Source organism: Lissotriton vulgaris, chromosome 11 (genome assembly GCF_964263255.1).
Source record: "Lissotriton vulgaris chromosome 11, aLisVul1.2, whole genome shotgun sequence".
NCBI classification, from domain to species: Eukaryota; Metazoa; Chordata; class Amphibia; order Caudata; family Salamandridae; genus Lissotriton; species Lissotriton vulgaris.
The window spans coordinates 201,401,216-201,428,000 of NC_141699.1; the positions used below are offsets into that span (position 1 = coordinate 201,401,216).

At 44.2% G+C, this 26,785-nt stretch overlaps 1 protein-coding gene across 3 annotated transcripts in view; it reads left to right on the forward strand.

Moving 5' to 3' along the window:
* The window catches only part of LOC147679525 (aldehyde dehydrogenase family 3 member B1-like), a 254,884-nt gene that overhangs the window by 60,772 nt on the left and 167,327 nt on the right, over positions 1–26,785 (forward strand). For all 3 annotated transcript variants that reach the window (XM_086943110.1, XM_086943109.1, XM_086943111.1), the window contains exons 3-5: positions 5,843–5,953; positions 13,816–13,936; positions 25,727–25,812. In XM_086943110.1, coding sequence (XP_086799236.1) covers positions 5,843–5,953; positions 13,816–13,936; positions 25,727–25,812 — 318 coding nt within the window. The remainder of the gene's footprint in view (positions 1–5,842; positions 5,954–13,815; positions 13,937–25,726; positions 25,813–26,785) is intronic.

Below are 26,785 nucleotides of genomic sequence, written 5' to 3' on the forward strand. Positions count from 1 at the left end.
GTGCCAAACCCTACAGCTGAATCAAGTCGGTCTCCCCAAATGGATAATCAAAAGATCGGGGCATCGTCTCTGAGGGACCATCTTCGCGAGCCAGGGCAATAGTGCCCCCCCCCCATTGTATTTTTCCTTTCCCCCACCATTGCACCTCATGTTATTGTCCTCTGAGTCCCAGGTTACGGCCGTACACCTGTTTGTCTGCATATTTGGAGGCCCAGTGCACAAACTAATGCCCCACAATCCATGTGACCATCTCGGCCCCCGGGCAACCCACGCAACCTATGAGAAGAAAAAGAAATTAGTAAACATCCTGAAACACAGTTTCCCCCAAAACCCCCCCCGTTCCCACCTTCACCCCCAAAACCCAGACCAGGACCCTACTTCCGGACATAACGCTCACAACACCGAGACTTCCACCTACCAATCCGCCGTATCCTGTCACATGACCAACCCAACCGTGCAGCTGCCGTCGCCGCCCCCCCAATGCGGAAAGAATGCGTCCCAAAGCACGCCGGGTTCAACCCCAACCTGTTTAAAGCCATACGCAAGACCGCCAACAATTGTGCAGCCATGACTCTAGCCCCAGACGCATGATAAAAGATCTCACCAAATGTAGGCCCGAGGAACCCAGAAATGCCCTCCACTCAGCCACCGGGCACACTCCCCCACAGCCAGCCTCACACAACCAAACCCATTTACCCCGCCCCAACTGATCTGTTTTAGACTGTCCCAACCAAATCCCCAGACGACTAGAATCCAAGCTGATTTTTGCATACCTCCTGTCACCACTGGCCCTCGTCCCCAGCAGCTCGGAGACCCTGAACGCTCCGAAAAACATCCATACCATGCAAAAATGGAAAATACGAACCTCAAAACTGTCATAACACAACGGTAAAACCTCAACCAGCTTGACCAACAAATCAAATGTGACAGCTTCCCTCAAATGCCCTCCCCCCCCCCCCCCACCCTCTGCTCCCTACCCCAACCCCTGAGAACCCTCCCTATGACCACATCTTTCATAGGGTCAAAACCAAAAAACAAGCTGCGATAAAAGGACAGCCCCGCCAACTTCCCCGCAATGGTCGGGGGGCCCTTGTCAATGCAATGTAATACAAACTGCGACACCCCTTGCTCCACTACTGGACGATCTCCACATGCCGCATCTTGTCGCCATCCCATAAATGAGCCGAACTCCGCCCACGCCAGCCTGTATGTCTGCTTCGTTGAGTCTGCTACCGATTTCTCCACAAGGGCTAACACCCTCACTCCCCCAAGGCCCATACACCGGCTGGCAATCTGGTCTTGCACTGATCCGCTCCAGGTGCCAGTCTCCGGAACCGCTGCCGCTGCGAACGAGTCGGAGCATCCTCAATGTCCTTATTCTCCACAGGGACATCCTTGGCTCGAAAAACCACATTCAACCTCAAACATTTCAGCATGAGACTCCTCAACAAATGCAGCACTCTCAGATCTCTCGCCCTCTGCTGGTCGACCAACTCGACCACAGTCATATTGTCCACATGGAACAACACTGATCTGTTCTGAAACTCCTACCCCCACACCTCCAATGCCACCAACAAGGGGAAAAACTACAGAAACGCAATGCTCCTCATCTGCTTCACCCAATGGGCCGGCCAATCCTCAGCGCACCATCCCAAAAGATGCCAAAACCTGCTGCCCCGGCTGCGTCAAAGTAAATTTTGATTTGCCAAACCATCCTTTCTTCCACAAAGTCAAGTGACACCCCGTTGAAATCAGTGAGGAACGTCAGCCATGTCCTTAAGTCAGCCCGCACTCCGATGGAAATCCAGACCCTGTGGCGTGCCCCTGACATGACCATGCCGAGCCGCCTGCAGAATGTCTGTCCAGCCCTCACTAACCGACATGCAAAGTTCAGGAAGCCCAACAGTTGCTGCACTGCCCTCAAAGCAAACCTCTTTTCTCCGATCGCTCACAACAGGCATGCCTGTATCTCAGCCACCTTCGTCTGCAGGAGGCGAGCCAATCAGCAAATGGAATCCAGATCAGTTCCCACGAACGTCAAACAACAGCTGGGCCCAGCTGTTTTTTCAGGCGCCAAAGGGACTCCAAACCGCTGTTCCATCTCCTGTATCTGTGACAGGGCTCTGCCACAGTCCCCTGATTGAGCCTTCCCAAGAAAGGGAAAGTCGTCCAGATAGTGAGTCATGTCTCGATGCCCGCTAATTTGTGTAAAAGCCCATTGCAGAAATGTGCTAACCATCTCAAAGCTCACAGGAAATGGCACATCCCATGGGCAGTACCTTGTCCACATAGATGGCCCCGCAAACTGCATCCCCAGCAGAGAGAAATCCGCAGGGTGTATTGGCAAAAGGCGGAAAGCAGATTTGATATCACACTTTGCCAGTTCCGCCCTCGGCCCACATACCCGCACAAGGCGGATCTCATCTACTGACGCATAGAGCACCTGGGATTCTACCTCTGCGATGAAATCGTTCACGGACTGTCCCTCCGGCCACGAGAGGTCATGCAAAACTCACCTCCTCCTCCTTCAGCACGACTCCCAATGGGGAGACAATCAAATGTTCAAGGGGCCACTCCACAAACTACCCGCCCCCCTGCCTTCCACCACCTCCTTTTGTAGTTTTGCCGCCACTACTCCTGGCAATTCTTTAGCCGATTTAAGATTGTCCGCCCATCTCTGCACCCTTGGTCCCTAATAGCCCACTCGAAAACCCTCTGTGAAACCCTAATGCAACTTCAAAGCTGCTTCCCTGTTCGGGTAACACAAGAGCCACGGGGCCATCGCCTCCACCTTAACCAGAGTAGGCGCCTTTCTGTCGAGACTGCCCCCTACCCTTCTCATTTGTGTTTCGCCACTGCTCCGAAGGCGTGACCAAGGTGAAACATTGAGTGACGGTATGCCGGCCTCTACATTTGGAGCACTCATGTTTGAACTTGCAAGGGTACTCCGTGCAATATCCCTTGTTGTAGCTCCAGTACGCACCTGTGGTGCTGGTGCCGGGCTTAGTTGTGTGACTGGTGGTTCCCTCGGGTGCAGCAGCCCCTCCCGCCCCAGACTGGGCGGGCCGCGCGAAAAGGACCGATAAGGGACCGGCAAACCACTGGCCGTGTGCGTGGAAGCCGATGAGTGCGTTGACGCCATCCACTGCATCCACAGCTCCTGATCAATTTCCCCTCAAGGCTTGTCGGGGTTCACTCTAACCCGGGCCCGGAACTCCTCACCATAACTCAACCAGGCAAACCCCCCGAATTGCAACTGGGCCTTCCTTATAAAAGGGGAATAGCCATATCCAAGTGTTTTTCGCAATATATACTTAGTAAATGAGAAAAGCGGACGTCCAGTTTTCCATGTTCATTGGCACCCTGGGTCGCCTAGTTAGTTCCCATTCTTCCTCCTTAGAGCCCTCCATCGCCTGCACCTCCCTGTGCAATAGATTGAACATGTCTACGTATTCATGCTTCCAGATCCTATTCTTAATCTTGTCCGGTAAGTGGGAACCTAGTGGCATAGCAAACCCATATACAGCAGTTTCTTCTGAAGTTTGTCCTCCCCCCCCCCCCCCCCTTCCCATCCTGGTCCTCCTTCCCGTCAATTTTGTCAGTCTGGACCACCGCCGTCACTACCGCCTTACCTGCCTCTTGTCTTGGACGTCCCCACCCCAGACACATCGGCCGCTGACCCCCTGTGTCCCTCACAGACCCGTCCCCCACACCCACTGACCTACAGGCCTTCCTCCGGCCCCCTTTCGGGCCCTCGTCCCAAGCTGACCACCAAGACCCCTCAGCTGTCAAAGGTGTCTGCGTCTCTCCCGACATCCTTTCGAGCTGCTAGCTTTAGTGGTGTCTGCCTTCGCCTTGCCCTTCTTCTTCTGTGAGGCCTGTAAAACACCAAGACCACTGTTGCTCCGCACCCCCCGTCCTGGCAAAGTCATCCCTCATCTCCCCATCCTCCAGCTCATCACTCTCAGAACCATAATAATCCAACGCCAAAACAGGCTCCTCCTCCACAGGTTTCCACATAACCTCACATACTGCTCTCTTCACTCCTTTCTGCACTTTCACATCACCCCCACTCTCGCGCTCCATACACGACACCTTTGCCCGTTCCCGCGCTGGAGGGAAGGCTGCCGCAGACCCCCCTGCTGCTTCAAGGTGGCGTCCAGAGGCCGTCTTGGGCCCCACCGAACCTACCACCTCTCTGCTGACCTCCACGAGCTGGGATCCCCCCTACCCCACAGGTTGATCCAACCTGGGAAGGCTCCGGCACCGTCGGGCCTCACCGCCGTCCTGCTGTCCATAACTGCCCCCGCTGACCCACTCTGCCCTCCATCTGCGCACTTCTGGCCCTGTCTGCCCTGTCCCTGTCGACCTGCTCTGCCCATCTCTCCTCCTCTGAGGTGGGCGTGGGGGGCCCCTCCGCCTCCTCATCCCAGACTGCCCCTGAGCTGGCTGCCTCCCAACTCGGCCCACCGCGCCTCTGATTCTTGCACCAATAGGCGCTGTTTCCTGATACTGTCCTCGAGGTTCATGGCTTCCCACCTGGGGAGCAAAGGTGGGCAATGCCTACTAAGCCCCACACCCTGCATGAACACCCATGGAGCTCCTGTGCCTCCCTGTGTGTTGCCCAGCAAACCCCTCACCTCCTGACCTGCCCCACTGCCTCTCCCCACACTCTCCACCTGAGCAGGGGTGCCTGGGCGCGAGCCCGTAGATAAATCCATGGGAGCGTCCTCCCACTGTCCCTCCGCTACTTCACAGGCTGCCTCCCCCCACCCTCCGCCCATCACTGGCCTCTCAAAGCTCACCCCCCCAAGGCAGGCCACATCCAGCTCTCCCACCCCCCTAACCCCCAACTGCAGGCTCATCTTCCCTGCCGGGCCCCCCAGGGGCTATGGGCGCGAGCCCCCCTCCCCCCTGCTCCAGGAGTCTGAACCGGCTGCCTCCTCTGGGGGGGGCCCTCTTTGCTGCCTGTAATGCCAGCCCCCACCACTCTTTCTGATGCTCCCGCTCCTCTACTGGCCTCGCCCCTCCCCCTCCCCAACGCACCTCTACTCGGTGCCACCACCGCTGCAGACACACCAGCGGAGGCCGCCTGCGGGACTCGCAAGAGCCCCACTCACGCCCAAAACCCCAGGCCTAAGGAGGTCCTCCCGCCTCGAGACCCACAATGCTTCCCTCACCTTGTAGGCTGTGACTTCGGCCATGTTCCTCACCACAAATCCTGCCGTCGCACCACAGAAACTCCTGCCCGGACGCCCCACACTGCTCCACCGACCAGTGTGCCCCACCGCAAAACTCTGCCGCAGAAACCACCAAGAAACCCTTGCAAGGCCTACACTAACTGCACTCCCTTAATTAACTTCCCCACCCCACAATGCCAGAATGCAAGAAGAGGAAGTCGCCTTCCTCTCCTGCATTCTTATACCACTCCCCAAATCACACCCTAACCCGGCCCTACCCGCGCGAACGACACCGGGGGAAGACTAGACTGCGTCTTTCACTTCCTCCAGGGTCCTGCATTGCCTTGCTGCCCTATAGAGATTTGCAGATTTCTGTTGCCTTTAAACAGAACCAGAAACTTTGAGCACCCTCCTCTACGCGGTTTGAAGTGCATTTGACATCATCGCTAGTTATAAATTTCCCTTATTCTAAGAAGTATTTTGTTAACAGCTGTCTCCTGCTTCCTCCCCAGTCCCCATTATGACAGAGTATGTCCACTTTTTCTGAATACAGGTATACTGCACTTACCCGACCATCTTTGCTTAGACTTGTGGACCACAAAGGGCAGCCTCGTGTTAACTTAATGTTTTATTAGTAATTATCTAACATAACTCATCTTTAGCCTAGGTTTGAAACCCTTCTGTCAGAGATCACCACCGTGAAGAATGAAGCCCGCTACGCAATAAACAACCTGGAGAAATGGATGCAACCTGAATACATGGAGAAAAGCATGGTAAGGATTTCAGCTTCTATCTGATGATGCATGAGATGCTGGACCATGAATGTGTGTGGCAGTGGAGCCGGTGGCAAGAATATGGTGTTCATTTCTGTCATCTGCACACCTCCAGTTTCAAAAGGGGTTTAACCCAGATCCAGGTGCCAAGAAGACTTTGACGGAAGACATAAAATGCTCAGTTGCCCATTCTATTTGTAGCTTTAATTTTCTTCGTTGATGTAAGCAGCAATCCACAGTTACATCTTGGTAAATGGGAGAGAAAGCCATATCTCGAGGGAATATGAGTGGGTAGGCAAAAGTACAAAAGTTCCTTTTAGGGAAACAAAGATCTATTTAAATAAAATGGGGTGATTTTATTTTACTTTGAATGGAGAATTAATCATTCATAAATTATTTTGGACTTTATTGTGGTGGATTTATTTATTTTGTGCCAAAATATCTGTACAGTGGATTTATTGACAACATTTATAAATATTATATGGCGATCAAGGATATCCTTGGCAAGGGAAGTTGTTATGAGCTATAACTTGTTACCCCTTATGTTACCACAAACATTGCCTGTAGCAAGCATAAATGCATGCAGTGTCAAATACCTTGCGAAACCCCTCTATCACGGGTCTTAACAGCCCACCCAGATTAGAAGTAGTTGCCGCACAGGATGAAGCTCAATGCAGGTTAAATGAATGGCAAAAGAACGACCCTCTGGGACTGTCTTGGGAGCTGCTGGATCCACTTTCAAAATGGGAGGGAAAAAAGAAACGGAAGGAGACCTATGAAAAGAAACCAGATGGTAAAGTTAAGGTCTGGCCACCACTCAGACACCGAAGCACACTCAATTTCAGACAGATGTGTACTTGTATGCTGGCAAAATGCTGTTCTTGACAGAACAGTAGAGCCAATGGCACAAATGGGCTAGCAATTGCCCCAGCAGTGTGCTGTCGTCAGAAGAAGAATGTGAATGACCTATAAATAGGAGTGTGCTGACCCAATGACCGTTAATGTATGGATATGTACATAGAGTTTTAGCGTTTGTTTTTTATTTGAAGGGTTTAGCACAGACCTACACCTGCCAGGCCCTCCCTAGATGGTTTAGCACGGATGCAAATCTTTTACCCCCAGGATGTATCAAAGGAAGTAACCAACACCAACAACCTTGCTTAAAATAGCAATCCGTGAGATTTCATGCAACAAAATGACTATCGACAGGCATTAACAAGCGTTCTGTCAATGCACCTTTAAAGGCCTATTGGCTTTTAACATATGATTTCCAGAATAAATGAGTCGCCCTACTCTACTGTCTTTGACAAAGTTTTTCATAATAACCAGATCAGCCCTGTGGCACCTTGCATAATGTTCCCAAATGAACCACCATCATTAACATACCTAACATATTGAGCATATGTTTTCCCTCTGGAAAGCTGTCTGGTAAGTGAATGAATGAATGAATGAATGAATATTAAACTTATAAAGCTCTAAATGTTTCCCAAGGCATTAAGGTGCTGTTACGGAACTGAGAGTGTAGACAAAATGGCATGCTCAAACTGAGATCTGTGAAAAAAGCCAGGTCTTTAAGGCTTTACGGAAGAGAGGATAAGATACCTGGCTAGAAAGCTCTTCCGGAAGGGAGTTCTATTATGTATATAATTACAGAAGGCACATCTATATACAACCCTTCTTAAGAAGATGTAACAAGAGTTAGACCAGTGCATATATATTCTACTGTAAGAATTTGATATTCAACCCCTCCTATGTGGGTTAACTGGGAATATCAAAGTGCAGATAGTCTTCCTAGAGGGTTTGCAATGTGGGGTGTGGGGGGGGGGGGGACCACAATCCTGAAACAGTAATGTGTGAGAATCCCTGTAAATCAATACCTGTTACAGACTAACACAATCCACCCTTAAATGCCTATTGGCTTTAATATGATTCACATTATAAATAAGTAAGCCTTCTGCATTTGTCATACATTTTCATAATAAAAAGATTAGACATAAGGTCTTTGATGTACATTTTTCCAGTGAACCAACCGGTGCTGTAACAGTTATCATTGGCTTTTTGCCACAACCAACTCAGGCCTACAGTATACCGCCGAAGCTTTCCAACATGGCAACTATCTGTATACAGTCAAAATTAAAATACATACAAAATTGACCTTGGCAAAACAATAAACAATCTTTCTTTAAATGTTATAACAAGGATTTTCAAAGTGCAAATATTCTAACCCGAGTGTTTGTCACCATGTTAACCAGCACTAAAGACACTTGCCTATTATTGTAATCTGCGAGATTCCCTGAACAAAATACATTTCTACAAACTTTAGCACTGTGTGATTACAATCTGTCTTGAAGGCCTACTGGCTGTGGCAGTTTTAATTGTTTTGCAATAAATAGACCAGGCCTGCTGCCTTTCTCATAACCTTTCATAACAGATTAGGCCTACAACCTTGATCAATGGCTTGTCACCATAACAAACCCAGTCCTGGTATATTGATCATAAGCGCTCTTATTGCAAGCAAAAAGTGCAATACTAGCTCCTTTTTTCAGGAGTTGTAACCAATGTTCCCTCTAATTATTTTCTTCTATGTGCGGCAATAAAGGTTGTCTGTGCACAGCAGTTAAGTCTGCGTGCGCCAAAGGCATGCAAAAACTCACTATGAAAGTGATCACAGTGCATGAGCTGCCAAAGTCCAGTAAGTTCTGCCACTTAGTTGCATATAATAATCATTTTTATGTTAGATGTATTATACACTAATATGATCATACCAGTTCTCCATGACATTTACTCTACCAGCACCTGCATAAACAGGCACAGAAATGACTGAACTCAAATGTAGGTACCATTAAGTAAATTTACTTTGAATAGTGTGGGTAAGCATTAAACAAAACTCTCAGGTTTTCCCATGTAAGTCATGAGTAGCTCATCCAGACATGGTGTTTCTTGCCATTGCATACCATGTTTTTTTTCCTCCACATTATAACCACATAATTACATGCGGTAGAATACAAAGTGAAAAAAAAGGATTGAATGAGCTTGCTATGCCTTACGTTGGACAGTACTAGATGCGCTAGCCATGCTCTGACATTGGACAGCAACAGTTATCTGCCTCTGGTGTCCAAACATAACTCTGGATCATGTGAGAATTGCAGCTTCATGCAACCAAGAAAATTAAGGAATGGAAGGCAGAGCCTTTCGTGGCACAAGCTTAGGATAGCCACCAGTCATCCTGCTTTCTACCTAGTGCTTCCATCTCCTGGGGCTGACACTGCACAGTTTATTGTCTTCACCTGGGCTATACTGTCTCTTTTATCACCCAGCTTCCTCTTGTGCTCCTGAAAGCCCCAAGATCCCTTCGTGCTTCCAACTAAGATTCCACCATAGACTCTATCCCTGGCCCTGTTCTACCCTGCTCAGCCTCTTCTTGACGGTGCCGTGCCCCCCCCCAACCTCTTCCTCTGCCAAATGAATTGGCAGTTGATCCTCCACCCGTATTCTAACCATCACCGGTCTGTTACAAAATGTGTCCGATTTCCAAAAGGCGAAAGCCATTTTGATATAATCCCAGTGCCGTGCCCAACATTTGATGGAGAAAGAGTTCCTGGTAGGTCTTCACCTTGTGATAAGTATTTTGGCAGGTTTGAAGGGATATTTGGCTCTTACTCAGATCACGTTCAGATAGCCAATTTCTTCAACCATGATAATGTAAAGGAACAAGTAATCTCCCCCTTATTAGCACAGATGGTAGGGACAGGTTGAAGCTGCAGAAAGTAAGTGGCCTGGGTACTTAACCTGAGGTAGATCTGGAGAGTCCATCAACACTTCCAAGAGAGGAGGTTGTCTCCTTCATGGCTGTGCTACCCAAGATTCTTGAATGCCTTTGCCTGTAGATGAAAACCAAGCTAACCACATAGAGATTACCCAATCTGCCTCCTTTGCTTTGGATCCCTTGCTATCTTTAAACAAGGCCTGCTCAGATGGTAAATCATCACGTCACCAAACACCTAGCAGAATCCTGACTCTTTCTTCTATACTCCCTGAGAGGGAGTCTAAGAGGATTGAGGTAATGGGGAAGAAGTTGTTCTTTTCAGGGAGCCTTGCCATTTCACTCCGTGAAAGTGACTGGCCTGTTAATTTGAGGATCTTTAGGAGATTGCACAGATATTTTTCCTGAATCTCCTTCATCACCTTTGGGACCATTTTGCGAAAGTTTTGCATGATGGGCAGGACACTGCCAAAGAGAATCTCTTTTGGTCTGGCCTGTATACTGTAGAATCGTGTGGAGGTACATGGGCTTCTTTATTACCATGCATCACTATACCTGGATGATCTCAACTGGCTGTTTGATGATGACTAGTTGATTCTTCTGAACATTCCCTTTGATGCTAATGTTTTTGGAAAGGTGGCCGACTTGCCCTTGGAGCCTTTTCAACAGGTTTGTGGCATGGACTGCTTATTGGCCTGGCTTCCCCTGCGCTTCGGTTCCACAGACAATTCTGTAAGTTCAGGTATTACTTCCAAGGTATACCCTTCTGGCAATGTCACCCATTACAACCTAAAGTCCACAATGCAAAGGACATGGTGGTTCCAAGGGTTGCCAAGGAGAGCAGCAACAGTCCTCCTCTCCAGAACGGCAAAACCACTTTTAAATTGCCTTCGAGGGAACACGTGTGGCATGTAAGGGGGATGGGAATGCCATTTCACTTATATCATTAGCTGTCCATCACTATGCAACATTGGTTCCTCCATAGTGTTGAGCCCCGCACACCTTTCAAGGACATGTCCTCTCCCATTATGCATTTCCTTTGTCCCCTCCTTTCCTTTCTTGTGTTTCCTTTGTCCCCTCAAAGGACCATGCTTTCACTCGCTCTATCACAATGTTTTTTCCTCTTTGGCACTGTCAGCCTTTCATAGAGGTGGGCGAACCATTGGAGGCCTGACTCTGGCTCACTTAGAGGTCCTCTTGGAATCTTAAGACTAAAACAAGCTGCGCTTTCATGTGGTTTCTGCCTGCCACCCACACTCTAAGCTCCTGCGCCAGTAATTGAAGACCAGCATTACCCCTTCATGTATAGCATGAGAGAGAAGAAGATACCATTTCGTGCAAGAACTGCACAATGTGAAAACAATCTGTGACAAATCTTAGCTTCCCTGCTTGACCAAATTGTGTGATCTTAGGCAAGTATTTTGACGTGCGCCTCTTTTTTTCTTCAGTATTACATATAAGAGCATCTTGGAATTAGTAAGGTGAGGATGTGTGTTGTACAAAACATATCTTGTGTTTGATTTCATGAACTATAAAGTTGCTCCCCTACAATACCAATATATAAACCACTGACTTATCTCTTAGTTCACTAATGGCATTGTTATCATGGCAAGAGGCATGACTGTTTCTAAGTTCATATTTAAAAGCTGTCAGTTGTATTAAATGATTTTCATTGCAGTGAATTATTTTGATTTACTAAAGGGAAATGCTTCCGTATGTTAAAGAAATATGCTTTCTGGAATTTTGGAGAGACTTTCTCATATTTTTGTGTAATGTTTGTTGTATAATTTACACACCAGGCATTATGAGGACTAGGCTCGTGCAAAGGCTGTTAGAGCCAAGCAATAGTCTTGCCTCAGACCACCCTGTTAATTTGTTGACCCTCACGCCTCTTCTTCTTCACAACCAATATCTAGACAGCTATGTGTCTCCTTTGATCCAAATGGTCCAAATATGACTATCACTCTGTGGTCTACAGAGAGGCCAAAGATTGCATGAGCATGCTTTCTGTACACATTAATGACCAATGAGAGGCACTAGGAGAAACTCACACTGCTTTCGGACACAATTTCGGAGCGCTAAATCTTGCCCATCATGATCTCCATCTAAGCCCTGAACTCACCCAAACACTTCAGCTTCCATTATGCGCTGTACAGAGTTCATAAACTGAAAAATAAGTTACATCTGGCTAAATAAAATACTCCTAGAAAGCAGGGTTGGATACACCATTCAACAAAAAGTCAAAAAAAGTGAAATTGCAACAGGGACTGAATTGCTGATCTGTATTACTTTTTCTTGCATATATTCTAGAGAAAAACTGCTTTTACCTGCAACATTAAAGGCAAGAACATAGTAGTTGGTTTGAACCCTCTAATATTTTCACTGGAACTACCCTACATAAACCACTGGCCTCAGCCATTACATCACTGTAGGCTGCTTAAAACCCGAGAGGCCAGTGTCATTCAAAGCGCGCTCTTATGCCCCCGAGCAACTGCTAATTGTCTAATTTTAACTGCTCCCCCCCCCCCCCCCCCCCCCCCTCGCGGGCACCAGTCACTCCGGACTGCTTTACTTCTCTTTACTAACACCCCAGGTCCGCGCGCCCTCCTCTCTTTAGCTCAAGGCCTATCACACAGTGCTCAGTTCCCGGCCTCCTACATCTAAAGTATTTACATGAAACACCCCAGCAGCTGTCCAAAGCTAGTGCCTACAGAATACGCTCGTTCCTGCACAAAAGGCCCCAAGTGCCCTCGCACTTCTCTGAGACTTCTTACAGAGCTTGAGTGCCACCCTGCACTTTCAAATCGCTCATTTATATGAGCACTTGACAGACTCCCTTTGTGCAAGTTCAGGGGTGCGCGCTCCACAAGAGAACCTGGGCGCTTTTAAATGGAATGGCGCACATAAAGGGAACGTGTTGTATCACAGCAGCCAAAGTCCCTCTCTTGGTAATGATTCCTAAAGCTCGTTTCCTATTGATTACATACATCTGGTGAGAGCTGCACTGTCAAATTGGACATAAAAAAGGTATACAAAATTAGCTTCTAAAAAAGCCTTTGCCTAACCTGGATTAGTTGACTCCATGAATGAGAATTATTGAACAGAAGCTTACACTCCACATGGCCAGCCTTGTACTGCTCCCAACTGAGGAAGATCTATTGGTATCCCAACTAACTCTAATAAACCTCTAATGCTCGAAGTACCATCTTACGACCGCCAAATTGGAATAGAGAACAGCTCACACAAATATTGCACGCAACACCATACACCTCGCTCAGATTGTCAGCTAACACAATGTATTGTGTATGCACAAGAAGAGTCCGCATAACAGTTACACAAAACATATAACAATTGTTACAACAGTGCTCCTGCATATAAGGGTTTAAATTAACTGTATAGATGTCTTATTAGTACCTTTTTAAAAAAATTTATTTTCAGTGTTTTGTATAGAATTGCTCGTAGACCCAGATTACTTCAGTGTCACAACAGAAAATGTTAATTGCTCAGTAGTATGGTTTAGATAAACTGTGAAACTACACAATCCGACTTTCTCCTATCTCATTTTATAATAATCCTTAATAATCTATAATAAAGGACCCAAGTTCTATGGACTACCTTTGCATCCTCACCGATATTCAAGAGAATGTAACTGGTTATAAGATTCTGTTCAAAACGAAAAGTAAAATTTTAAATAATGTCAGTACATGGAGCATATAATACTATTTAGCTAGTTTGCTATGGTAAAAGGAAAGCTACAGTAATACATTTACATGTGTGTTATTTAATCTACAGGTCATTCCAAAATGCTTGTTAAAATCTTAGAATCTACTCATAAAATATAAATGATAGAAAAAGTTGAAAATTGAGTTTTCCGATTTGATGGTACTCTCGCCGTAACTCTTACTTCATTTCAGGAGCAACATTTTTTAAACAAAGACTTAGTTAACATTTTTATTTATTTTTGTATCTGTAAGTTGAACTTTATTTTTATGAATCACTTTTCATTGAGCATGTTTTGCTTTATTATAGTTTAGCCTATTGTACTACTCTTTTGAATGTTATAGTGTGAGTAACTCAATGTTTTCTGTGTCCCTAATAGACCTCTCTTCTGGATATTTGTTTTGTGCAGTCTGAACCAGTTGGTGTTGTACTTATAATTAGTAGCTGGACTTTCCCTATTCAGCAGAGTCTTGTCCCGTTGATTGGTGCTATTGCAGCAGGTAAGGCACCTGTGCATTAAGGGAAGGTCATATCAATTGAAATCACACCCATAATTGTTAAGTGGACATGTTAGGTGGGCACTGCTTAGGGTATGGACTGTTTCCTTTAAAGCAGGTAACATGGACTGAGCTACTTACACATTTAATTGAGCATTGAATTACAATGGTGGACTCTGATTCATATTGAGCTATTTTAGGATGATCTACTTTTCTACTCTGTCAAATGGGTACATAAAAACAGGCATCCTACATAGAAAATGTTTTTAAATGCATGAAATTTGAAAATAAACGTGCATATACACATCTGAACCCAACTCTAGATTACAGTATGTGTATCACTCGTATATGTTGATAGAAGTCTTTCGAGTCATGAGGTATAGTAACTTCTCTTATTTGGCAATGCGCCTGGGCATTAACTCCATGGTTCGATTGTTTTCTTCTCCCGTGTGGGTTGGTCGTGCTTTACCGGGGCTCTAAGTCCACACTGCATGGCAATCTTCATCGTGGCCTCTCGAGTTCTCTGCTCTTGGTAGCCCTCAAATAATACTTTTGTTCACCTACGTTTTTTTCTCACCGTCCTGGAAAACCTTTTCGACATTGTCCATAATACCATTCGAAGTACTTCTTGACAGACCAGCACGGACTGTGCAATCTTTGTTTGTCACTGTACCACAATGAGGCCTCCTGCTACACTTGTTTCACGTTTCGATTAAAGAAGACCATTCAAAATCATCAAAACTGTTGACTTGCATGCCATGCCATGGTAAACAGCGTGATAAAGATACCCCGACATTTTTGAGGAAGAAGTCGAGGGTGAGTAACTAGAAGAAAACTTCAATGTCAGACAGCCAACAGCTTCCAGCCCAGAACCAGATTCCCTGTTGGACCTCAAAAACTCAGATCCGCAGCTGACCTAGACTCAACGTCAGACGTTCGCAGTGAGTACTGCACTACGCCAAGGCACTCTCTGCTCCTCCATGAGCTGGGCTTCGACCCCACCCCCCCACACACCACCTACATTTTGGCCACCCCAGTCTTCCAGCCATGGCTCGCACCAACCTAAGGCTTTGGAGTGGATCTGACACCGCGCCTGCCCCACAAAATGGCTGCTTGAAACAACGTGTGTGTGAATGTGTATACTTGTTCTTTGCAGAAATCACGGGTTCTATAGCTAACCCCGTTTATTGCACTGGGACAAGTTTGTACATATATTGCAACAAAGAAGTGGTCTCCACCCACCATACATGTTTGTCAGTCTTGTATTATGTATTGCTGCCTGGCATCTCCGCGAATGAATGGTCGGAGTTTTTGCACGCACTTCATTTAGGAATTTGACTCTTTAATGAATTTACATTTGGAGCAGCTTGAGCACTATCCTAGACACGGGCAACTGTAGTGCATACCGCTAAGAGCACTACGGACTACCCACCCATGCCGATAATGATTTTTTAATTACACATCTATAGCGAAAAAATCACACAGGAGTTTCCTGGCAATTTGAATATAGCTACACAATAAGGCACAGTACAGGGGATAGAAATAAGATTACCCCTGGGCAATAAAGGATGCCATCACAGCCTGACGAACAATGGGTTCACCTTTTTGACACAGTTAAGCGCCGCAGGGCTTCTGCCTCAAAATCTTAAAGCTTTCTTTATTATCTTTTTTTTTTTTAGGTCATATAACACTAGGTCAATCGGACCTTGTGTCCACAGGCAAAGCTGGTTTCTACTCCATTGTATCAATCAAAAAGGGGATGTCAGGGGGAGGAAGGCTATATAGGGCAGCCCCCCACTCAGCAAATATGAAACAAAAAGCCCTATTCAGCCTGCATGGTTTAGTTCTCAGACCCTGTAACTGCTGGGGCCACACCTCTTATTGGCTCACCAAGATGAGTTTAGTCACTGTTGTATTACAGGTCCGGCCATGCCTTAAAATATGAGAATAGCTGTGTACAGATTCACCCACATAGAGAAAATATGCGAGAAAGCAAGGAAAGTACCTCACGGACGTAACACCCGAGGGGGTTCCCGGTTTGTTAATCACCGGTGTACCCACTTCTCATCATCGGTTACTTTCCTTGCTGAGAGGATGAAACATGTGCAAAGAAGATGTGCACAAGTGAGAATAGAAAAAGACAGACAAGGAGTGTACAAATACACTACCTAGTAGGACAGAAAAAAAGTGCTTAGAAAAGAATAACAAGTACCTACACCCAACAACCAACAAATATAAAACGCGTGAGGTTTGGCTGGCTGAGTCGATTTTATTCTGGTGCTGCCAAACTCCACTATTAAAAAATGGTGGAGTTTGGCAGCTACTACTCCATTGTGTCAACACCAGAACCAGCATTGCAGTAATGTCAGAGTGGAAAAATTCTCTATTCTTAAACTTGGTCCTGATGAATTGCCACCAGACCCATTAGGGACTATCCAAGGCAAGAAACATGTTGAGTTTTCAAACCACACATGCCCTTTAGGACCATTGCATCCAGGTAGGGCTTTCTGTTTTTAGTTAGTTTAATGCACCCCTGGAATAAAATGTAGACTATAGGGTAGCCCTAAAACTATTTAACACCACTTTGCACTCACTGCACTACCTAGTCCACACACCCACATGCACCTTAAGGCTTCATCAACAAAAGAACTCTGCTAAAGAGCCCCTTTGTGGGTGCCCGTCGGGCATTGCAGCGCCGGCCCAATGAGGAGTAAAGCCCAATGATGAAGCATGACATCCCTCAGGGTGTGTGAGGGCAAGTTATCAAAGCCCTGAATATTCCCATCCACACTTAGAAACTGTTCACTAGTTTGCTTGAACAGTTGACATTTGGGAGTACGTGTGCAGGACCTGGATAAAAAAACTCTTGGTTCCTCTTGTTCCAAAAAATGAAATGTAGGAGCCCATATAACACCTCCCTGATCAGTACAAGCAGCAGGCTCAGGAGACTGTGTCCAAAGGGCACACCGTCTCCAATACACACTTTTGATGTACCCGTGATGTGGTAGAGACAGCCACCAGGGGAGTAAATTCCAGTGTCCTTGTATGCAGGCATGCTTGGCTGGTATCTCTGGCTTTAATCCAGAAGATCAACAGCATCTGATCACCATGTTACTTAATGGGAAACACTTGTCCGGCCCGCAAGTTGATCAGATGATGGAGAAAATTAAAAAAAGACACCAATACTGCCAAAGTGATGGGGGATATCCAGTCACCATCCCCTTGTTCCATTTGTTGCTGCACACCGTGTTGTGGCTGTTCTAAAGCCACCTCACCGGAGGCTTCCTTCTTCTATCTCTGGCAGAAGGAGCAACAGCAACCCCAAGCAGCCTGAGGATCCTCCATGGGTACATATAGGGGAAACGATTCCAAAGGTGGGCAGAGATAAAGCGGCTAAGGCAGCCACCCATCACAATCAGTGACTTCATCTCCCTTCCCCATCACACAACACCTGTCTGGGGTTGGGGAGGGGGGGTTGCAGTGGTTACTTTCACAATGGCAAAACATCACCTCAGACCAGTGGTCCTGGACATTGTAGAGTATGGTTACTGTCTGGAGCTCACTGCCACACCACCAAACATCCCACCGAAAATACTCCTTCACCTCAACAGCTCCTCCAAGAGTCCGTGGCCACCCTTTTGCTTAATGGGGCCATAGAGGAAGTGCTACCTCATCATCACGGCACAGCAATATACTCCCTGTACTTTCTAATTTCCCAAAAATATGTCTCTCTCTCGCCCATTCTAGACCACCCCCTACCTCCCTCAACAAGTATATCATGTTGGAGCATTTCCACATGGTCACACTCCAGGATGTATTACCACTTTTGCGGCATGGCGACCTAATGTCCGCCCTCGACTTGAAGGACCCCAATTTCTACCCTGCACATCACTGCTATCCTCCGGTTCATGGTAATTGGTCAGCACTTTCAATTCAAAGTTCTACCCTTTGGTGTTACCACCGCGCCTAAAGTTTGCACCGAATGTCTGGCGGTGGTCATTGCTTATCTATGGAGAAATGGTATCCATTTCTTCCCTTACCTGTACTACTGACTGATAAAGAATGCAAGCAAGCAGCAGTGTCTGGCTCACAGGCAGACTGCTTTAGATCTCCTTCACAAACTGGGCTTTACCATCACTAAGGGAAAATCCCTTCTTTAGGCACTACAAATACAACCCTTCCTAGTGATAATATTGAATTCAGTCATTAGAAAGGCTTTCCCCAGTCCTGCTCTAGTACAAACCTTTCAGTCCCTGCTGCCTCTTTTTCGGCCGGATTACCAGCTAACAGTACGCTCAGTCATGCCCTTTCTCTGAATGATGGTTTTTGCATCACATTTGTTCCACATGCATGTTTACATATGCGTCCACTCCAAGAGTGCCTAGCAGCACAGTGGTCACAACGGAAGGTCTATAGGAAGGTCTAATGTTGTTAAAGGCCAGCACCCATCGCTCTCTGTGGTGGTGGAAGAGCAACAATTTGTTATGGGGCAGGCCTTTCCTAGGCCTCTTTCCACATGTGACTGGAGTTGTTGGTTGTCCATTTGGCTCCCAAAGCATTCTTCTGCTACATTCGCCACAAAACAGTTCTGATCAAGACAGTACACGGCAGTCATGGTGTCTGCCTTCAGAACCGGGGGGCTTGCACTCCTCCCAACTGTCAAGGTTGGAGCAGGACATTTAGTGATGGGCAATTCACTTCAAGTCCACCTCCTAGTGGGGTACCTTTCGAGAGTGGATAGTGTCATTGCAGACCTTCTCAGAAGGTTGTAGCAACAAGTCCACAATTGGGAACTTCTCCCAGAAGTCTTGCTCCACTACTTTCAGTGTTGGGTGTTTCCCAATGTAGAACTGTTTGCAACTGCAGAAAATGCCAATTTTCCAAGCTTCGCCTCCACGTTTCCACACCCACAGTTCATGGGTAATTCACTGTGGATAAATTAGTCTGGGATATTTGCCTACACTCTTTCTCCTCTCCCACTACTTCCATACATGATTTGGAAGCTTCAGCAGACCTCCCTCACCTTAATACTGGTGGCTCCCACATAGGTCAGAGAATTTTTGGTTTAAAACCCTCCTTGAACTATCAGTAGTTCATCATGAGAAGCTCTTCAAAAGGCAGCCCCTCGCGCAACACCAGAGTACCTTGAGACATCCCAACCCAATAAAGCTCAATCTAGCTCTCTGACACCTGAGATCCTAGAGTTTTGTTATCTAGATTTACCCCACCCCCCTGAGTGCATGGTCATCCTTTGGGAAGCCCATCGCCCCACTACTAGGTCCTGTTATGCAAGGAAGTGGAAGAGGGTTGTCCACTACTGTCTCCCCCAAACACATCAACCATCTGAAACCAACAGTGCAAGACATTGTCTGCTGCCTGTTGTATCTACAACACTCGGGACTACCTTGCACATCCATTCACCTACATTTGGCTGCAGTGGCTGCATACTTACGAAATAAGGAGTATTCTTCTCTGTTCAGAATCCCTGTTATTAACGCTTTCATCGAAAGGCATATGAGGGTTATCCCTCCCAAGGCTCCCCCATTTCCATCCTGGAATCTCAATAGAGTCCTCACAAGACTTATGGGTCTCCCCTCCCTTTGAACCCCTTCATTCTTGTCTGCTACAGTTTTTATTCTGGAAGGTGGCTTTCTTAGTTGCCATCTCATCCCTTATATGGGTAAGTGAGATTCAAATGCTCACATTAGAGGAACCTCTTTTGAAGGTACATGCTGACAGAATATTCCAAAGGACTAATCCAAAATTTCTACCCAAGTTGATCTCCTCTTTTCACCTCAACCAGACCGTCTTTCCTCATCCAAATTCAGTAGCAGAGAGGGCACTTCGCACACTAGATGTAAAAAGGGCCCATATGTACTACATTCATATGATAAAATAATTTCTTAAAATGCAACAGCTATTTGTAAACTTTTCAAAACCACACAAAGGCCACACCATTTCAAAAGCAGTAACCTGCTATGCCAAAGCAAAAAGTTAGTTAACTGCTCCACCACTGCCACATTCTACACATAAAAAGCAGTCTCAATGGCATTTGTAGTCACCATTCAATATCTCATATCTGTAAAGCAGCTACCTCGTGCGCATTGCACACATTCATCAAACACTATTGTGTAGATGTTCTAGCAAGACACCAAGCCCAAGTGGGCCAAGCTGTTCTGCCTTCACTTTTTCAATGTTCTGCAACATCCTCCGGCTAGCCACTGCCTTATATAGGGAATTGCTTTACATTCTATGCACAGAGTGTATCTACAGATACACATGCCACACATGGAAATTTTACTTCTCCCATAAGCATCTGTTTGTGGCGTTTAGTGCTATAATGTGCCACCCTCCTCCCTGGAAGCCTTTGGTTGTTGTAGATAGCTTTTTCTTTTTTCCTTTTTTCTAACGGTTCTTTTATATTGCATGGACATCTTTACACATTCTCATGCCGTTCTCCATCTTCTCCCGGCGGGCAGGAAAACAACCTAACCATGGATTCGATGTGCATTGTCAATTAAGGGATGAGTCAAAATACCTTGTGACTTGAATGACTTCTTAGAAAAAGAAAAAACAAGTTGGTCAGCTGCTGTTGCCACTCATTGTCTAATGTGGGCAAGGATGGGCATCTACCTACATACATTACATTCTTGGATTCGGATTGGCGGAAGGCCAATGAATGGAATGGTTGAAATTCACCTAGGATAGATTGAGAGCCAGGTATTATCGTGTGCTCCAATAGGTCCTTTACACCCATAAGGATCAAAATGGCTAAGCCATGTTATGGGGCATACTCTTTTTACTGAGAGGAGCAAAGATATAGCTATCTGGAACGGTTGTGGCTGTGCAGAGCAAATGCCAAATGATCAAGATACTTGCAAGTACTACTTTGAGCCATAGGTAGCTAATCTGTTTTTCATTAGCTAATGGTAAATATTCAACCCCTTCCCCAAACGCCGTGGGAGATTTTGTAGATTTATTGCTTAAGTTGGCATGGACGAAATTAGAGAGCAGGGTGAGCAAATATTCAGTGAATGGCTAAACTGCTCAGCATAATAAGTGCTGCAGTAAAAGAGCTGAGTGGGGTGAGGCAATTGCTTCAGGGATCTGTGTTTAACTTGTGGGTGATAGTCTAAACCCAGTAAGATTTCTCAGTGGTTTGGGTGTTTCTTGCAGAAGGGTAGAGTACACCGATCTCCCCACTGGGTGCTTACCCCAGAGAGCTTTACAGTTACTTTATTTTGACTCTAGAAAAATCAAATTAAATATTGATGCATCTAGCCACATCTTTCAATGTTTGTCCAGCCCAGATGGAACTGACATTGTTTATTTTTAATGGCTACAGGAAGTAACTGCTGTGTCTTTTCAAGTTGTTGCTTACTAAAACTCCAACATGTTCCAGCTGCTGCAAATTCCAAAACTTGAAATTCATAATAGCTTGGCAAACACAGATAAACATGCATAGTCTGTTAATTCAGCATTTAGCCAAAGTAGATTTCACAGGCCTAGTTAAGAAGAATACTAACCTTTAAGAATTGCCTGTAGGTCTTGACCACTTTCCTAAGTGGTTCTACTGCTAAATTCATAAGACGAGACAAAAACATTGATTTTCATGTAATATATTAAAAAGGACATTGTTCATGAAATGACATGCCTAAAATTTGTGTAAACACTTGTGTACTGAAAGTTTTGAGAGTAAATTACTTCCTTGGCTAAAAAACAGTATGTAAATTGTTTGGACTGGTGCTAGGCAAAATACTAACGATTAGATACAGCAGCAGACTGCTTCGGCTGAGTGTTTATCAGAAAAGTTCAGAATGCTGTAGTGTAGAGAGGGTGGGTGTGGCCTAACGACTAGAGTGGTAAACCTCGAAGCTTGGGGACCGGGTTCGAGTCCCGGCAGGGAAGCTCAACATACTGGGATTATGGGCAAATCACTTAATCTCCCCATGCCTACCAAAAAAATTAAAAAATGATCTGTAATTAGTGCTCATGTGAAGCGCTCTGATACCTTAGGGTCAAATTTGCACTATATAAACTCTAAAACAAAAATAAAAAACTGTGGGCTTGGATTTGTTCCTTTCAACTAATGATTATTGTATCCAGCACTTTTAATTTCAATAGTTAATGCTATAATTTAATCAAGATTAGACTATGTCCAGTCCATTTACCTGGTATCTAGCACCATTACAGTTGGTCTTGAATGCAGCTGTTTGCCTGACAAAATTTGACTCAGTAGGAAAAACCAGAGTGATCTGCAGTGGCTTGCAGTTCGTGTGATCATCTTTCAGCTCATGACTATAGTGCAAACATCAGTCTGTTAATAACTACCTGATTTTCTTGACACAATTTCCTTGACACAAGATCTATCTTCTACACATTCCAAAAGCTTTCTCTGTAGTTGCAGTAAAAGTAACACCTCACCCATAGCTCTTTGCAGTTAACCTCCCATTATTCAGTTTAGAAAGTCCTTACAAAACTTTCTGTTCAATCTATAACTCACCTATTCAATAAGTATACTTCTGTGCCAAAAAAACAATTTTAGTAAGCATTGCGCTATGCAAATATACTTGATAGATTGAGCAGTGTGGCATGGCTTGAATGGACTGTGGATCAATACCATGGCAATTTGTGAATGGCAACCATGTCTTCTTTGTGTTCCCTTTAGGTTTTGGTGCTGGAGCATCTATAAGTACATTTGTTAGCCTACATATGCAACACTGTGTATGCCTGTAGTTGAGCGCTACAGTGTGTTCTTTGATATATCGACTTTGCTGGCACGATGACATTTTCTTTGATGATTTATGGTTGTTTTGTTTATAAAGTGAATGGCTGTGTGGATGGATGTCTTTGCTTCCAAAAAGACACACTGTTCTTCACTGATCACCCTTAAGTATTCATTTGTTTTGGTTCATAGTCACAATTACATGTTTTTGTTGTCCTGATTTTCTTTTTGTTCACAAAGTAAAACCATGCATACACATAGGCTTTTTTAAAAGATAAAATAAAACGCTGCCATTTTGTGTATGTTCCATGGCTTCTGTTTATGACAAAGTAAAGATGTGTGTGTCTAGAGGGATTTTTGGAAGTGCATCAAAAATAGTTGGCTTTTTTCTGTAATCAAATGATTACTAACCTGCCTTAAGGAATTTGTTTTGCCCTATGCACTGTACACTACCATTCTCCTTCTCAATTACTTTGCACAAACATCAGTGTAACAAAGATTTGCCATCCTATTGCCACTATCACCCGTACACAGCTATTTCATACATACTAAATATATACCACTTTAAAATTGATATGAACTCTTAATTTACTAATATATTAATTCATGTTTACCTTATTCTGTAATATAACTGTATCTAACTACCCACCCTATTGTAACTCTTTTCCATTCTCTTTCAGAAACTTGTTTATTTTTAAACGGTACTTATACTCATGAACAGTGCACACACAAATTACTGTACAATGTCAAAATAAAAAAAATACTTTGTTATGTATAGCATATTAACGAGTGTTAAAAGGAAGATATATTAATAGCCTAACCTATTCGTTTTTAAAAATGTACATTTGGTTTCTTTTCTGTCCTTGTATAATAGGGGACCCCCTCTAAAGGTTGCACTTTCAGGCCAGGGAGAAGAGGGGAAAGAACCAAAAAACACTAAACATGCTCCCTCGTGGCCTATCTATCCATTATGTTAGAGACTTAATCTCTCCTGGGCTACATAATACATTAAATCGCAACAGTGACACTTGACATTTTAATTCTCATTTCTTTTATTATTTCATTTCTTCATATACTTTATAACATTTCATTTTTGATTTCTTTTTTCATTCTGTTTTTTTTAATAGAAAGACTAAGTATAAAAATATGTACATCACAAAATCAATCATTTCTATAATTACATCAAATACACATAATACATATTCACATATGTACATTTACTTGAAGAAAAGAACAAACCCCTGGACTAAATCATTTAAAAGCATCTATATCACAACCATTAAACACATTCAAACTCACACAAACTTCACACGAACAGTATCGCTTTTGATTTTTCCTTTTGTACTTTCCGTGCATCAATCTATATAGCAACATCTAATGAATGAATAACAGCATGGATAGATAGGCCACGAGGGAGCATGTTTAGTGTTCTTTTCGGTCCTTGACACTGTGTTTAATGTAGTGGTATCACTCTTCTGCATATGCTATTCACAGTATCACTTAGCCAATTTCAGGGACCTTGTAGAGTTTCCCAATAATAATCCTGTTACTGATTTACTATTCTACTCCAATATATTTATGGCATTTCTACAATCTTCTCATATTCCCTTTCCTCATTTTCTCTTTGCCCTTTTTATCAGGAGTGGGGAAAAATTGCACATTATTTGTCTCTATTTTGCTTTCTTGCACCTACGGTTGCTTTTTTTTCTTTTCTTTTCTGGTACATGTTTTTCTCACTTGACACCTATAACCAGCAGACTTTTGGACATTTTGCTGAGCGGCAAACACCAACACACACTTGATACTGGTGTTTTCCCAGTGGTGTTTGCTTTTTTTTTTATGGGGGTCCTCCCTCTGCCCTCCGCACCTCTGTCCACTCTGCCCACGTAATGGGCATTTCGCGAACTGCAGCACTATTTTATAAGGCGCTGCAGCAGTTGGTGAAATGTTCTTCAGCAATAAAAACATAGCCCGAAGTCCGGACACCTAACCAATATAGTAATTTAATGGTTAACTGCTACACTGTGGCCTGCAAGTTCACTTTATATTGAAACTTTCAGAAATACCAAAACACTTGGGACAAAATAAACAGTCTTGCATGTGTAGTCTATATTCTGCACTGGTATGCATGCCAGATGCAGAGACACAGTGGGTACTCAACCCTGGTCCAATATGCAGTATTCTGGTCTTCACATCAAATTTCCATTCTAATTCCTTCTCTGATTTTGGGTACCACGTTTTCAATCTATAGTGCTTCATTGATATTTCAAAATTCTATTACTTGCTGGGACTCATCCTTTCTGTTTGAGGTTGCATTTGAGCGAAGTTCAAACAAAAGTATCAATCATGCTATATTTTGCTGTGTTCGACTTTTAAACTAAACACTTACAGCACGGACTTCCTCTTGTGACTAGTTTTTCTAGCCATTCTCTGAAGGTACAGTTGACCTCTGCTAACTCAGTCTGTTCAGCAAATGATACCTACTCCCAGCTTCCATATTGTACCCACGAAGTGACTTCATTATGGGATTTTTTTTCAAGAAGACCTGAAGGCACTCCCCACGAACAGTCTTCCCACTAATATTACCAAGCACTTCCCCTAACAAAAAGCTAGACTTATTGGCTTTACCAAAGCTTGTTTTTAAGTTCCGAGATTGAAACGCAAAGTAGAGCAGGCTGTTTGATTTGTAAGCATCCTAATCTAGTCTCGGTGAGAGGTGGAGGGACAGGAGGATATAGAAATTATTGAAACTGAACATCTGCCTGGTTAAAAAAAAATCCTTCTGATTCTTCTGACCTGGAATTTATAATTAACCCTTGCAACTGAAGGAAGTCAAAGGACTTCCTGGTTCATATATTTTTTCCCCACTTAAAGTAGCTTAACCGAAGCACTAATTGTGAAATAATACTGTACTACTTAAATATCACATTGGTTTGTATGTATTTCCCATCCGCTATAATCGCAAAGTTTGTTGAATGCCTGTTTGACTAACCCCGATGCAGGTTGTGAATCCAGATTGCACATTGGTTCTTTGTGTGACATTTCATTTGTTTCTTGTTATGTTTAAGGTAATTGTGTCATACTGAAGCCTTCAGATGCAAGTTCAAATGCTGCCGAGCTGATGAACACCTTGCTGCCTAAATGCTTGGATAATGTAAGTAGGAATATATAGAGGGTAAAAGCAAAATAAAAAATAAAAATATATAACTATATATGTATAAATGTATGTTCCATGATCATATAAGGTCACCAAACTCCTAGGCGATTTGAAATCTGCTTTTTACATATTATAGGGTGTATATTATTCCCCACAATCTGTGATAATGTACACAAACTATGACCTCCCCCTAATTCTTTTAAATGCTTGGTCTGCTGTTCCTTCAAATGAGCAACATCCTCTGGTTGCAGGTATGAAGAATAATTCTGAAAATATCTACACCAATATGTAGTTTTGCAAAGTATGTAAACACTTGTTAATCAGTTTGTGTCTCTACCATAAATGACTACTTATCCAATAATGAATGCAATTTTCAAGGGAAAAACGGTTAATTGCGTTGAAAGGCTATTCCTCCTTTACTTTTTTAAAGAGCATTTTTATATCGGATTACTGACGCACCTGTTACATGGTCTGCTGCTCTGGCCCCAGACACAGTGATGCCACAACTCAACTGTAATAACTAAAGTAGAATAGCTATGTAGTTTTGTTTGTGCAGGTGCCTGATAGCGCAAGTACACAGAATTAGAAAATTCAAAGACTGGTTTATACAGAGATTTCAGGCCACTTTGTATAAAAGTACTTCATACTAGAAGTGATTCACTGATCTTTAATAACCGAGTTATAGATGGTTTACTTTTTTTAAAACACATTTTTATTTATTTTCTAAAGTACCATACGGTCAAAGCCCTGCAAAGATATACAAATAGTGAGCTTGGAAAACAATTTTTAAGTAGATCATACAAAAACCATTTGACCTGCGGAACAGCAGACCAGAAATGCATCAAATAACAAGATGGTTTACTTTTTAACAGAATTAAATACTTATTGCTAGAAGTATCCAGAAACCTAGGGGGAGCGAGAATGCAATAAACCCAATTTTTCACATATATTGAATATGCACTGTAAAATG